The following is a 12,535-nucleotide window of genomic DNA, read 5'->3' as shown; positions in this document are numbered from 1 at the left end:
TTATCTTTCTATGATCAAGCAAAATCAATAAAAGAGCGGCTTTGAGGTGAGTGTGGGTAGGAAATAGTCAAATAATCCATCTCTGTGCACTATTAAACACTATCCCCATGGCTGCACATGAGGTTTATTCAGCACAAGTGTAAACACGCTCTGAATTATGTATCTTAATGCATTCATTCATGCTGTACCATTTGTGCAGTGTCCCCTCCTTCAGAGGGCGAGGCGGATGCGGTGCCCAGTGGCTACGGATCCAAAGACTCTATTCTCAAACCTGGGGAGAGGAAGAAGGACTGGAAACGACGGAGGCGAGCTCAACCGAGTAACAGGTGAGATGTGTTTCTGTATTAATGCTGCTATTACACTGACAGTCGCACAGTCTCGTTGCCAGAAGTGTAAGGTAGGTCAGGCTGTTTATTGGGATGCTGCTTTTACTCTGTGTCAGCAATGTGGTGAGGCCCAGAGTCCATTTAGAGCCTTGTGAGCGGCTAAACGACTGTCTGCTGCAGATATGAGAAACCTGTGAGCCTTGATAGCCAATAAATGATGTTGACGTTACAGTAGCTGGGAGCAGAACCCGAAGCCAAGCGCCGAGGCGGCCAAACCGAAGCCGCTTACCCTGGGACTGGGCGGAGGTGTAAGCATGCGTTGCTCCACACTCTTGGGCATCCTGACCGGGGTGCTGCTGTACCTGGTGCTGGGGGCGGTGGTGTTTCGTGCCCTGGAGCTGCCGCGGGAGGAGAAGAAGCACATGCGGCTGCAGAACGCCCGGCGGGACTTCCTGGAGAACTTCACCTGCGTGGGTCCAGAAAACCTAAAGGAGTTCATAGAGGTACAACACGTTAATTAAATCAGTTTGAAAGGCAGGGATTTATTGTGTGGAAATGTCAGCGACTACATTTACAGTCCATTTACATTATTATTAATCCCTGGCATTGATTACTCATGAGCAAAGTCTAAAATACATGTGTCACTTTCCTCCACGGCAATGGGCTTGAGATGCATGTGGAGCTGGAGGAACTTGAAGCCCTTCTTGAAGAGTTAAAAGAAAGAGTATTGTAAGGAAAGTATGAGCATTTACTGCGTCAGACCAAAAAAAGGAAAAGCATAAAGGGAAAATATCAGTCTGTGTTCAGTGTGTGAGATCGGCTTAACCCAAATCTAAATGCATTTGAAAGCTAAAACCTACAAAACATTTCTATTGTATTTGTCATTGTTGTATTGTCGTGTCTATTTTTTTTTGTTTTTGTTGCTTTTTTATTGTGTTATTGTTGCTTTTCCGGCACGTTTTTGTTGTTCTTTTGTTGCTTCTTTGTCGCTTTTTGGTTGCGTTTTGTGGCTATTTCTTTGCTTTTTCAACCTTTTTTCATTGTGTTTTTGTCACTCTTTTGTTTCTTTTTTTTGTCACTTTTATTGTTATGTTTTCATCCTCATTTTTGACACTTTTTTTTCAAGAAGCTTTTAGATTTGGGTCAAGCCAAAGTGGAGAAACTGTGCTTGGTTCAGGTGGGGGTTAAGATGTTAGGCTGAACTGAAGACCAAAGATTCTAATATTTCTGAACACTCATTGTATTATGTTTGTTTACTATTTGGTCGGGACAGTGCGTGTTAATGAACAAATGTGGACACGCCTCGCCGGATTGCAGCCATGGGTCATTTTCATCCGTTGTCCTCGACTCGCACTCTCAAACACACTCTCATTCATTCCAGCCTATTGTACGTGTTTTTAGTGGTAGGGCAAACCGGAGCACCCGGAAGACACCTATACACAAACACGGGAGAACATGCAAACTCCACACAGAAAGGCCCCGTCCGGCCCGGGACCCTTTTTGCTGTGAAGCTTTAAATCTGTATATGATTTCAAATATGGCTCCCTATATAATCTTAATTTAACGTTTATTTCCACAACCAGTTTGAGAATCTTATTTCTGAACTCTCTAAATAGAATTGATCATAAAACTGACTTTGAACCTTAGCCTCGATGACCTCATTGACCAAAGACCATGAAGCTTTTTAAAGTGGTGGGATTTTCCCAACCTTATCTGACCTGAACCTCTTACCCTCCATCTTAACCAAGCTCATTTTCTCCGGTTTGGCTTTACCCAAATCTAAAAGCTTCTCGACTGGAAACTTTACAGCTTTACAATCATTTCAAAGCTAAGACCTACAAAACTGGTCGTAACTTTTTTGTCGCTGCATTTATGTCACATTTTTAAAGCTTTTTCGTCTCTTTCTTGTAGGTTTTTTTTTTCTCTTTCACTGCCTTTTTCCATTGCATTTTTGTCCGTTTTTTTTTGTGTTATCTTTTTCTTTTCCAGCATGTTTTTGTCACTCTTAAGTGTTTTTTTTGTCGCTTGTCTATTGTTTTAGTATTGCTTTTCCGGCACATTTTTGTTGCGTTTTCATCTTCGTTTTTGTCACTATTTTGACTCTTTTTTTCCAAGAAGCTTTTAAATTTTGGCACTTTGAACAACTGTAGTTTTTAACGTGTTTTATAAATTAAGTTGGTATGGAATTTGGGTAAGATAATGTGCTCGGTTCACGTGGGGGTTAAGAGGTTTAATTTCAATGGCTTCTGTGTCTACTACTCAGCGACTGCATTATCACACTGTACATCCTACCAGACAGATCCTAAGATATAGTTTCATGCGTATGTCCCAGTGGGAAATAAAGCCAAGTGGTGACAAGTCGGTGTCTTCTCATCTACGTAAATGAAGAGGATTGAGAATGGCAACGCAAAAAGCCTTCGGTTATGCAAATCACTGAACAACACAAGGCATTAACTGTGCTCATGGGAGGAAAAAAAGATCCAATAATCAAAATACAGCAGGTTGGAATAACACCTGTGTCCAGTCACTCACTTTTTGTCCATATCATGATCATTTCTAATAAACATACTTAATAGTGAGATTGAAGAACTTTTTGGCTTTAATGAACCGTGTGGCGCTCAAAGGCTGTCTTTGATTTAAGGCTTTTGGACATTTACGGTGATTTATTTTAACACGGGGACACTTGAGGTCCTGAAGGGTGCGAGGACAGGTGTGGACAGAGCGGCTGTACCCCGGGTCAGCTCTGCTTGTGAAGAACCTGAAAGAGGATCCACACCCGGGGAGTGTTTGTTTGCTCGCTTGGCAGCCGCGACGTGTTTTCTGAATGTTTGTCTCAGCTCCAATATGCTGATTGTAAATAATAGTTTTAGCACGGAAAGTGGGCAGCGGACATGAAACGATGAGCAGGACACAGCGGACAGGACGGGCTTAGAGACGTTCAAGAAAACATATCAAACATTATGAAGCAGATGGGTTTAGATGATTATTTAGGAAGATATGCGTGCACTGTGGACATGTATCTCATCCACATGCTGTAAACATAAGCATCATAATCTGAGAGAGCCAAACAGGTGCTGAAAAGTCATTCTGCAGATACCATTAAAGGTTTGCATTCTCTCCAACACATGGGCACACGGTTCAGGTTACAGCGCCTCAAAGTCAAACTGGCCTTTGTTGTCACAGACTCACTGTCCACAACTACTGCGCATCACATGACAAATCACAACGGGGCCTGTTCTTTTCACTTAGATAGGTTATGATGTATGTTTGTCCGCGATTATGTTAACAAAAGAAGACGACCCGAGCCATTGAGAGGCTATGGCCATCCAATTGTTTGATGTCGGTGACCTTTGCTAACAATGTGTTTCCTCTATTGATAAATAAATGACTTTTTATGCTCACTGCTATTAGAACATTGTCAGAAACATGGGCGTCGGACTGGGGGGGTAAAGGGTACTGAGAACCCAGGGCCCAGTGCAGGGTGGGGGCCCTCAAAGGTGCTGCAAAAAGCGTTCTGTATTGTACTTTCTAAATGTCCTCATAATTGGATACTATAAGAATGAAACGCAACAGGGCTGAAATACAATGGTTGCTCGACAAAATTTTGCACAAACAAGAATGATGGATGTCTCAGGGCCCTGACACCCCTTTAAAAATAGCAAACAAACAAACAAACAAACAAACAAACCATGAACTAAGTATCCATGTGTTTGTATTTGAAGCATTTTTTTTAGGTCGACCTATTTTTTCACCTGGTTAGGCTATATATAAGTAAGTTATAATAGAAAAATAAATGAACTGCATTGTCAAATTGTCACTGTTATGTGGTTAAAGAATGTGAGCGGGGTCCACCAAGGTAGTGTGCACCCAGGGCCCAGAATTTTGTGCTACACCCCTGGTCAGAAATACAGTAAAAAGGTTCTTATTTAATGATTGTCTTATTCACATTATTGAAGCCAACACTATAGTAAATGTAGCCATGTTTAAATTATTATTTCTACATGAGCTGAATATAAAGCATACAATAACATGTGTCTTCTTAACTTTAATGAAAAAAGTTTCATATCCTAACATTGTTTGCGCACTTTGCAGTAAACATAACTTCCCGTTTGATGACTTTACAGCAGTGGAACAAAGTGAGCACTGCAGGGAAGACACGAGGAGTCAGACAGTCCATTTGTAATGCACTCAAATATAATCTGCTTTAGACTCAGGAATCTTAGAGGCACATCTGACTAGATCAAGTATCTAGCATTCTTCCTGATGCAAGTTACTGTATATGTGAATTTGCTTTATATCAATACATTTGAACTGAGCAAGTCTAAATTGCTCGATGGACATGTTCAGGCAGAGCATTTAAACAACTGAAGGATAATGTTTAAAAGAAATCTCATTGGGCTTTCAAACAAATTAATATTTCTCAGCTTACAGACATAATGTTTTCTTCACGTCAAAAAAAAAAGGAGACCATTGATTGTGAAAATCTCGTTATCTTTGCTGCTGGCAGTAGATCGAAAACACTGTGGACGAGCCATCACACACTCGCACTGGTCAATACTCGGCCTGGTTTGTTAATGATCATTACTGCCCCGTTACACGCATTTAGATCTGTCAGCAAGGTGTGCAGCGGTTTTACTGACTTTCTTTTTCTATCCATTTCAGGAAGTGGTGGAGGCCATTGGAGCCGGAGTGCAAGCCACGGAAAACACGACCTTTGTGAGCCAGTGGGATCTCGCCAGTGCCTTTTTTTTCTCAGGAACTATTATCACTACCATCGGTGGGTATTATTGATTAGTGTACGCCAAATGCAGCCCGCAGACCAAATTTTGCTACCATTCAGGATGAATTCTGATTGACTGCGGCGTGTTAAAACTGTATAACGCACAGTTAGTCCGGCTACAGTTAAATCATGTTCCATATCACTCCAATGCATCTCATTTTTTTAGATGCAAGTTGACTCAGGTCATACGTTTAACTGCACCTTCTATATTAAGCTTGTGCATGACGGTACTGTGGACCCGAAGTAACGACTTTGTGAGTGACAGTGCAGGATTTTAGAGGCAGTTGTGGTGAACAGGTCTGAGCTCATTCTGCACATTAGGACATGGCTGGAACATGTGGGGGGAGGAAAATACATAATTTTAACATTTTTAAACTCCATATAGTCCCTTTAAGGTTAAGATTAGGGTTAAGGTTAAGGTTAGGGTTAGGAAAAAGGATTTGGTTAGAGTTAGAACAATGTGGGGGGCGGGATCATGGTTTAACCGGGTTGGAAAGTGGAAAGACGCCACCGCTGCAGCTGTTTCTATAGTAACGACAAACATTTGAGTTGGACCTAGTTTCAGATAAAATGCCGCAAAGAACAGTTTCAGTTTGTGTGACCATGGTTTAAGCAGATTAAACAACTTGGAGCCATGCATTATACAATTCTAATGCACTTCACGGAGGAATGCCACCCCGCTGCATGTTGTGATGTGCTTCCCTCCACGACGTGCATTAAAACTGTATAATGCACAGCTTTAATCCTTACTTGTTGCATTGTTGGTTTATTTTTGGTGCAAATATATTTAAGGTTTCGGGAACATTTCCCCCAAAACGGAAGGAGGCCAGCTGTTCTGCATTTTCTACGCCTTGGTGGGCATTCCCATGTTCGGTTTCCTGCTCGCTGGTGTTGGAGACCACCTGGGTACAGGACTGAGAAAAGCAGTGCTTAAGATTGAAATGATCTTCCTGGTAAATCGTCACTCTTCCTGTTTATTCATTTATTTGTTATAACATTAGGTTTAAAAAATGTCTTTATTTTCCTCACTGGTAGAAATTTCGTGTGAGCCCCACTATTGTGAGAGTCATCTCAGCCGTTTTGTCCATCCTGCTGGGACTCGTGCTCTTTGTGGCTGTGCCGATCGGGATTTTCCAAGAAGTGGAGCAGTGGTCACTACTTGAGTCTGCATACTTTGTAGTTATCACTCTTACAACTGTTGGCTTTGGTGACTATGTTGCAGGTAATGTAATAGCTTGTTATTTGAACATATATTCTGTTTTCCATGTCTATTTTGTCCATTGCCAATCAACACCATCCATCCATCCATCCATCCATTTTCTTTCACTTGTCCACTGTCGGGTCGTGGGGGCAGCTGCCCAAATCCCATTGCACCAACCCCCCATGGCTTCTTCTGCAGGTCGTGGGTCCACGGAAGGACGGCCTCATGGTTCTAACCGGGCCTGTTGGTCTCTCATAAGGGGCTTCTGAACTGCTCTTTGTCTGACCCATCACCTAGGACCTGTTTGCCATGGGAGACCCATCCAGGGGCATGAAGCCCCCGACAGCAGAGCTCCTGGGGTCATTCGGGTGCTCAAACCCCTCCAGGTGGCGGTTCCAGGAGGGGGCAAATCAACTCCGGTGTTCGCAGCCCAGATAAAGACCACAGGGGGGAGTTCAGCTTGGTTCCATCCCTCCCCTCTATTAACAGCTACTCTCACCTATAGGTAAACATCTTTGTAGTTATGTGTCTTTGTAGTTCTAAGTCCTAACAACCTAACTCACACCTGAGTTTCTGTCGGAACGGCCTTAATTAGGACTTAGAACTACAAAGACTCTTAACTACAAAGAGGTTTACCTACAGGTGAGAGTAGCTGTTAATAGAAGGGAAGGGACGGAGCCAAGCTGAACTCCCCCCTGTGGTCTTTATCTGGGCTGCGGGCTGAGCTGAACCTTAGTGTGCTGACGAAGCCTTTTGGATGAGAGGCGAAACGTTCCACACTTCAACTACAGAGTACAGAAGACGACTCAAGAACCGTCATCTACACAGACATCAACTCTAGTCTTGTTTTTCTTACAGGGGATTCAGGATACGAAGGCAGTGACCACTGGTACAAGCCGCTGGTCTGGTTCTGGATCCTTCTGGGCCTCGCTTACTTTGCATCCATCCTGACCATGATTGGGAACTGGCTGCGGGTTCTGTCAAAGAAAACCCGTGCTGAGGTACTGTCTATTTATTTTATTTCCCCTTTGCCTTCTCCTCCATCATCTTCATCATCTGTGCTTTTATGTGTCATGTGTCAGATGGAGGCGCTGCAGGCCCACGCCTCCGACTGGACTCAAAACATTCAAAACATGTCGGTGGATTTCAAGATGCCGGGGAATATCGATGACCCTTTCAGACGTCGCAAGCGAAAGAGGCGTCACGGAGGCCACCGTAACCATCATCGTAGCCACGGCAGCAACGCGCCAGGTACAGGTTCCCAGGAGGGTAACGAAGGGGGTCAAGCCGGGAGTCACTCAGAGTCGGAATCCTCCTACACCTCGTCTTCTCACTCATCTGTTGAGGACTCACAATCGGGTTCAGAGTCAGGGTCCCAGGCCACGCAGACAGACCGAGTGCCTGAAGCAGAACCTGCAGAGTCTAAACCTGAGCCGGCCCATCTGTCTAACCTCCTGGACTACTTTGGGGAAAACCTGGCCTTTATTGACGAGTCCTCGGATGCGCAGAGCGGAAAACTGCATCTGGATCCTCTCATTGACCCCACAAAATCCAACGGCGTGGAGCCCCGTCAACCTAAGAGGAGACGCCACAGAAGGCATCTCTCAAACAGAAGCGCGAGGAACAACCATACGACAACAATACCCGAGATAACAGAACCCAACGGGAACGCAAAGCCTATTTCAGATCCACCACCAGAGCCTTAAAACCACGTGACTGCAGGAGCGGCACACGAGCACAAGTATCAGGAGAATAGTTAAGTCAAATGGGATGCAATTCAAAGTGGATTTTACAGCATTGCTATTTATTTGTGTTTGCTTATTGACAGACGGTTAATGGAAGCCTTAGCCACTTGTGTTTGCATTTGAAGCTCTTAGCATGCGGTGTGTATGCCTCAACCAAACATAATGAAGTGACTTTAATGCTAGAGTGGCCTGACAAAATGGAGAGTGGCTGCTCTCTACTGGGCCTTATTGAAAATGCACTGACCACACTGCTGTATGTTGTTCTGACACTGTGGCCAGCAGAACTCACATATGCAAAACCGTGTACCAAACAGATTGCCTTTACCTCTTACCCCCCCCTTTAAACCGAGGGCATTTTCTCCAGTTCGGCTCTACCCAAATCTAAAAGCTTCTTGACTGGAGAGTAACAGTGTAATGCCTCATTTGAAAGCCAAAATCTGCAAACGTTTTCATTGCATTTTTTACGCCTTTTTTGTTGCTTTTTTCTCATGTTTTTGTCGTTTTTTTCTCATGTTTTCATCACACTTTTGTTGCTTTACCAGCACATTTTTGTCACTTTTTCGTCACATTTTTGCCACTTTTTTGTTGCTTTCCCGGCCTGTTTTTGACACTCTTTTGATGCTTTTTTGTCACTTTTCTGCTGCGTTTTTGTCGTTTTGTTCCCATGTTTTCGTCACGTTTTCATCATATTTTTGTTGCTTTTCCGACCTGTTTTTATTGCTCTTTTGCCACTTTTTCGTCACTTTTCTATTGTGTTTTTGTCGCTTTTTTCCCATGTTTTCGTCACGTTTTCACCATATTTTTGTTGCTTTTCCGACCTGTTCTTATCACTCTTTTGCCACTTTTTTTCTCGTGTTTTTATCACTTTTTTGCGGCTTTTCCGTTGCTTTTTAATTTCGTTTTTGTTGCTATTTTGACGCCAAACTTCAGAAATGTGCTCGGTTCAGGTGGGTGTTAAGGGGTTAAATCCAGAGGTGGGTAGCAGTAGCTAAAAATGTGAGCTTAAGTGAGTCATGGAAATATGAAATAATGTTGGTCAAGCAGAATTAGAAGGTAACGACACAAATACTGTAACTACTCAAATAAGAGTAAAAAGTATGACATAGAAGAATGTGAAAATCCATATTTCTATAGAGAAGAAACTACAGCTATTTCTATAAACATCACTTTCATCACTTTTACTGAGTGGGAATGAGTGACACTTCCCATAGTAAGACGGCAAATACTCACTTATATTATTAAATAAATAGTACTGATTATAAAACTACCCTCAAACAATTACTTCAGAAAGTGTACTAGTGCTACCCACCTCTGCTTAATTCTGCCAACCAACAAACAGGCAGCAAACATACGGTTACACTTTACTGGTGAGTGTCAAAAGATTTTTTTATAGTTGAATATCTGTGCATTTTGGAAGACTATAGTGCATTACTTTGACATGTACGCTGCAAGTATGAAATAAAACCATTTTTACCAAAACAAGACTGTGCTAGACTTTCCACCACTGTGTTAGTGTTTGCATTTTCTTTTTCTTTTCAGGACAATAACAAGCTGACCCATATCCAAATATGGATCCAGATATTTCTCAGCCACTCAATGGATTGATATTGATGACATTATGTTAAACATGAAGGCTAAGTGTTTTTAGACATCGGGGGAAAAAAATAAAAGCCTGGACATGTTGGTAATGTTGGGCTCTGCCTGGGGACTGTTTGTAACTCGTGCACTTTTTGCTATATTTTGCCCCCAAAGATTTTCAATAAGTATTTTTTTTACTACAGCCTTAATACACTTGTACAAAACCACAAAAAAAGTCGGCACCTGGATTTAACCTCTTAACCCATGTCTGAACTGACCTAAATCTAAAGCTTACAGCCTATAGGCCAGTGTAACACTTCATTTGAAAGCTAAGGCCAACAAAACTGATCAGTCTTGTCGTCACTTTTTTGTCGTACAGTACAGGCCAAAGGTTTTGAAACGCTTTTTTGATGTATTTGCATTTCCATTCATTTCAAAACCGTTCCTATGGTAGATTCTCACTGAAGCCGTTCATTTATGAGGGAACACATGCAGAATTGTGTTTTAAACCAAAAACAATTTGCTTTACTTCTTTACACTTTTAACATTTGCTCAGTGAGCTTCACGATGTCGTCACAGAAATGGTTTGAACTTCTCAAACATGTTGAAAACTATCTCAGAAGACGACCTTATGAAGCTCATGGAGAAAATGCCAAGAACTAAGAGTGTCAATTTTGAAGAATTTAAAATATAAAACATATTTGGAGTTATGTCACCTGTTTTTGTTTCCTTCATGATCCAATGTGTTCATTCATAGTTTAACGCCTTCAATGAGAAGCATAGTGTGTTAATAATGTTGAAAATAAAGCAAAGCCAAGACAAGACATAAAAAGCATGCCCAAACATTTAGCCTGTATTTTTAGTGCTTTTTGTCGCCTGTTTTTCTGTGTTTTCATCCTCATTTGAAGAAGATTTGGTCAAATGAGAGAAAATGTGCTTGGTTTAAGGCAGGGGTTAAGAGGTCACCTGTTACAGTTGATTGGGTCAAGGTTCAGCAACACTATGTGCCCAAACTATGAGATCAGCTGAACATCCTGAATGACCAGGTTATTCCAGTAATGTATTTCTTCTTACCCCGACATGACTGTGCCAGGATCCATCGGGCTCACATTGTGGGAGAGTGATTCAAGGAGCATGAGACATCATTTCCACACATGGATTGGCCGCCACAGCCTCCAGATCTTAACCCCATTAGAATCTTTGGGATGTGCTGGAGAAGGCTTTGCACAGTGGTCACATTCTCCCATCATCAAGATCTAGGTAAAAAAAAAAAAAAAACATTGGATTTTTTGACTTTGCAGAAGCTTAATGCGTGCTGTAAGCAAAGTGAAAGGCAACCAACTAAATATTAGAGCATGTGACCTTTCTTTGAGGCCTCTTTTATTTTGGTCGGGCAGTGTACTTTAGTTCTTGATATGTCTCCCTGTGATGACTTCAAACCCCTGTCAGCAGAAATGCAATGTTGTCTAAATACCCCTCAGGATGCATATGGCCTTTACAGTATACAATGTTCCTCAGCTGATCTGTAAGTGATACTCATGTGGAAACTCAATATCTTTTCACCTGAAAATGGCATCAAGGGCATCACAAGAGGAAGCAAATGTGTGTTTTCTCTGTTTTTCTGAATGTCTACAATGATCTGTTTCAAAATGCACTTGCCAAATGATCTTAAATTCAAGTGCACAAACTTCATTGCCCTCACGTTACCAGAAGGTGGCACACTCAAACATTTGACCAAACAAACCAATGATTTTAAGAATAATCTTTTACTTACTCTAAAAGCCCATCTATTTATTATGATTATGTATTATCTCACCGATTAGATCAATATTGTGGGCCCTAATTAAGAAGCCTGTAGCCGATATGTGTTGGTGGCCCTCTGGAAATTGAACTCTTTTTTGTGAAAAGAAAAGGCAGCGTCCTCGTCATGACATGAGGAAGTTAGCAGGCAGCAGTGATGTGCAGTGGCAGAGTGTGACCTTTAAAGCGGAGGACACTGGACTCTGCTGCCATAACGTCATCGGGAACGCGGCTGCAATGCGCTCTTTGCGCCACTGGGGGGCGTAGTGTACATTGACCTTATTTCAAGGGACTATAGGCACATTTATGTTGAATAAGCTGAAACAAATACCAAACATAAAGCCTTTGTAATGACACGGTCTGCTGCTTTACGTCACTTGGAGGGCTAGTCACAGTATAACAAATCAGGCTACTACTTTTTCTAAAACATGTCACGTGATTGTCCCGGAGCGTTTAGGCAATTTACGCACAGGTCAAACAGACAGTCGACTCAACTGTGCAATCTTTTCCACAGTAACACACACCTGGCAACTGTTTTCAATAAATGTAGCCTGTTTAAGGGTGAAGGCTTTGATTCAGTGTTTGAGTCTCCAATACCAAATGCATTGGCCAGAGCTTTTTCAGCACCACCACACAATGACTCCTTGGCGTTTGAGCTGACACCTGTCTAAGGTCATGACCTATTGTAAGGAGACCCAGAGACCCAAGCCGGCATTAACCGCCTGCCTCTTCTCTACTTGTTTTTAATCCCCACCGAACACGCACTGCTGATATTATGATGCAGAAACTACATAGGTCCACAGGACGATTTTGACATAGCTCTTGAATAAATGCATCCCTAGTTTAACCCGGTTTTGTATTTTTCTCTAATATGATATAATTTGTACTGCACCATTATGATGCAGCTCCGCAGAATTGCAGTGTCTGCAGCAGAGACTCAATGACCTTGCTTCAAGGTCGTAGTGACACTGCCGTCAGTTTTTCCTCTCGTGCGCGCACAACGTACACCCTGCACAGTGGTCTGCATGTGACCACGACGGAGAGACGCAGCGCTGTCAGTCCTGCACATTACACAGTGGCAGGGCAATGTAATGTTCATTTACAG

The 12,535-nt window shown here is 42.4% G+C and overlaps 1 protein-coding gene across 1 annotated transcript; it reads left to right on the top strand.

Annotated features, from left to right (window-relative positions):
- Nucleotides 1-203: 203 nt before the first annotated feature.
- On the top strand, nt 204-8,363 carry kcnk4b (potassium channel, subfamily K, member 4b). The gene is given in 8 exon segments (XM_079566175.1): nt 204-326; nt 559-829; nt 4,989-5,103; nt 5,899-6,063; nt 6,066-6,139; nt 6,142-6,328; nt 7,166-7,308; nt 7,390-8,363. Coding segments are annotated over 7 exon segments (1,497 nt in total). The 5' UTR covers nt 204-326; nt 559-640; the 3' UTR covers nt 8,014-8,363.
- The last annotated feature ends 4,172 nt before the right edge of the window (nt 8,364-12,535 follow it).

The sequence above is a fragment of the Gobius niger genome (assembly GCF_951799975.1).
Source record: "Gobius niger genome assembly, chromosome: 11".
In the NCBI taxonomy this organism is placed as follows: domain Eukaryota; kingdom Metazoa; phylum Chordata; class Actinopteri; order Gobiiformes; family Gobiidae; genus Gobius; species Gobius niger.
The sequence above is the reverse complement of the archived record's forward strand: the minus strand, read 5'-3'. Positions and strand labels throughout refer to the sequence as shown.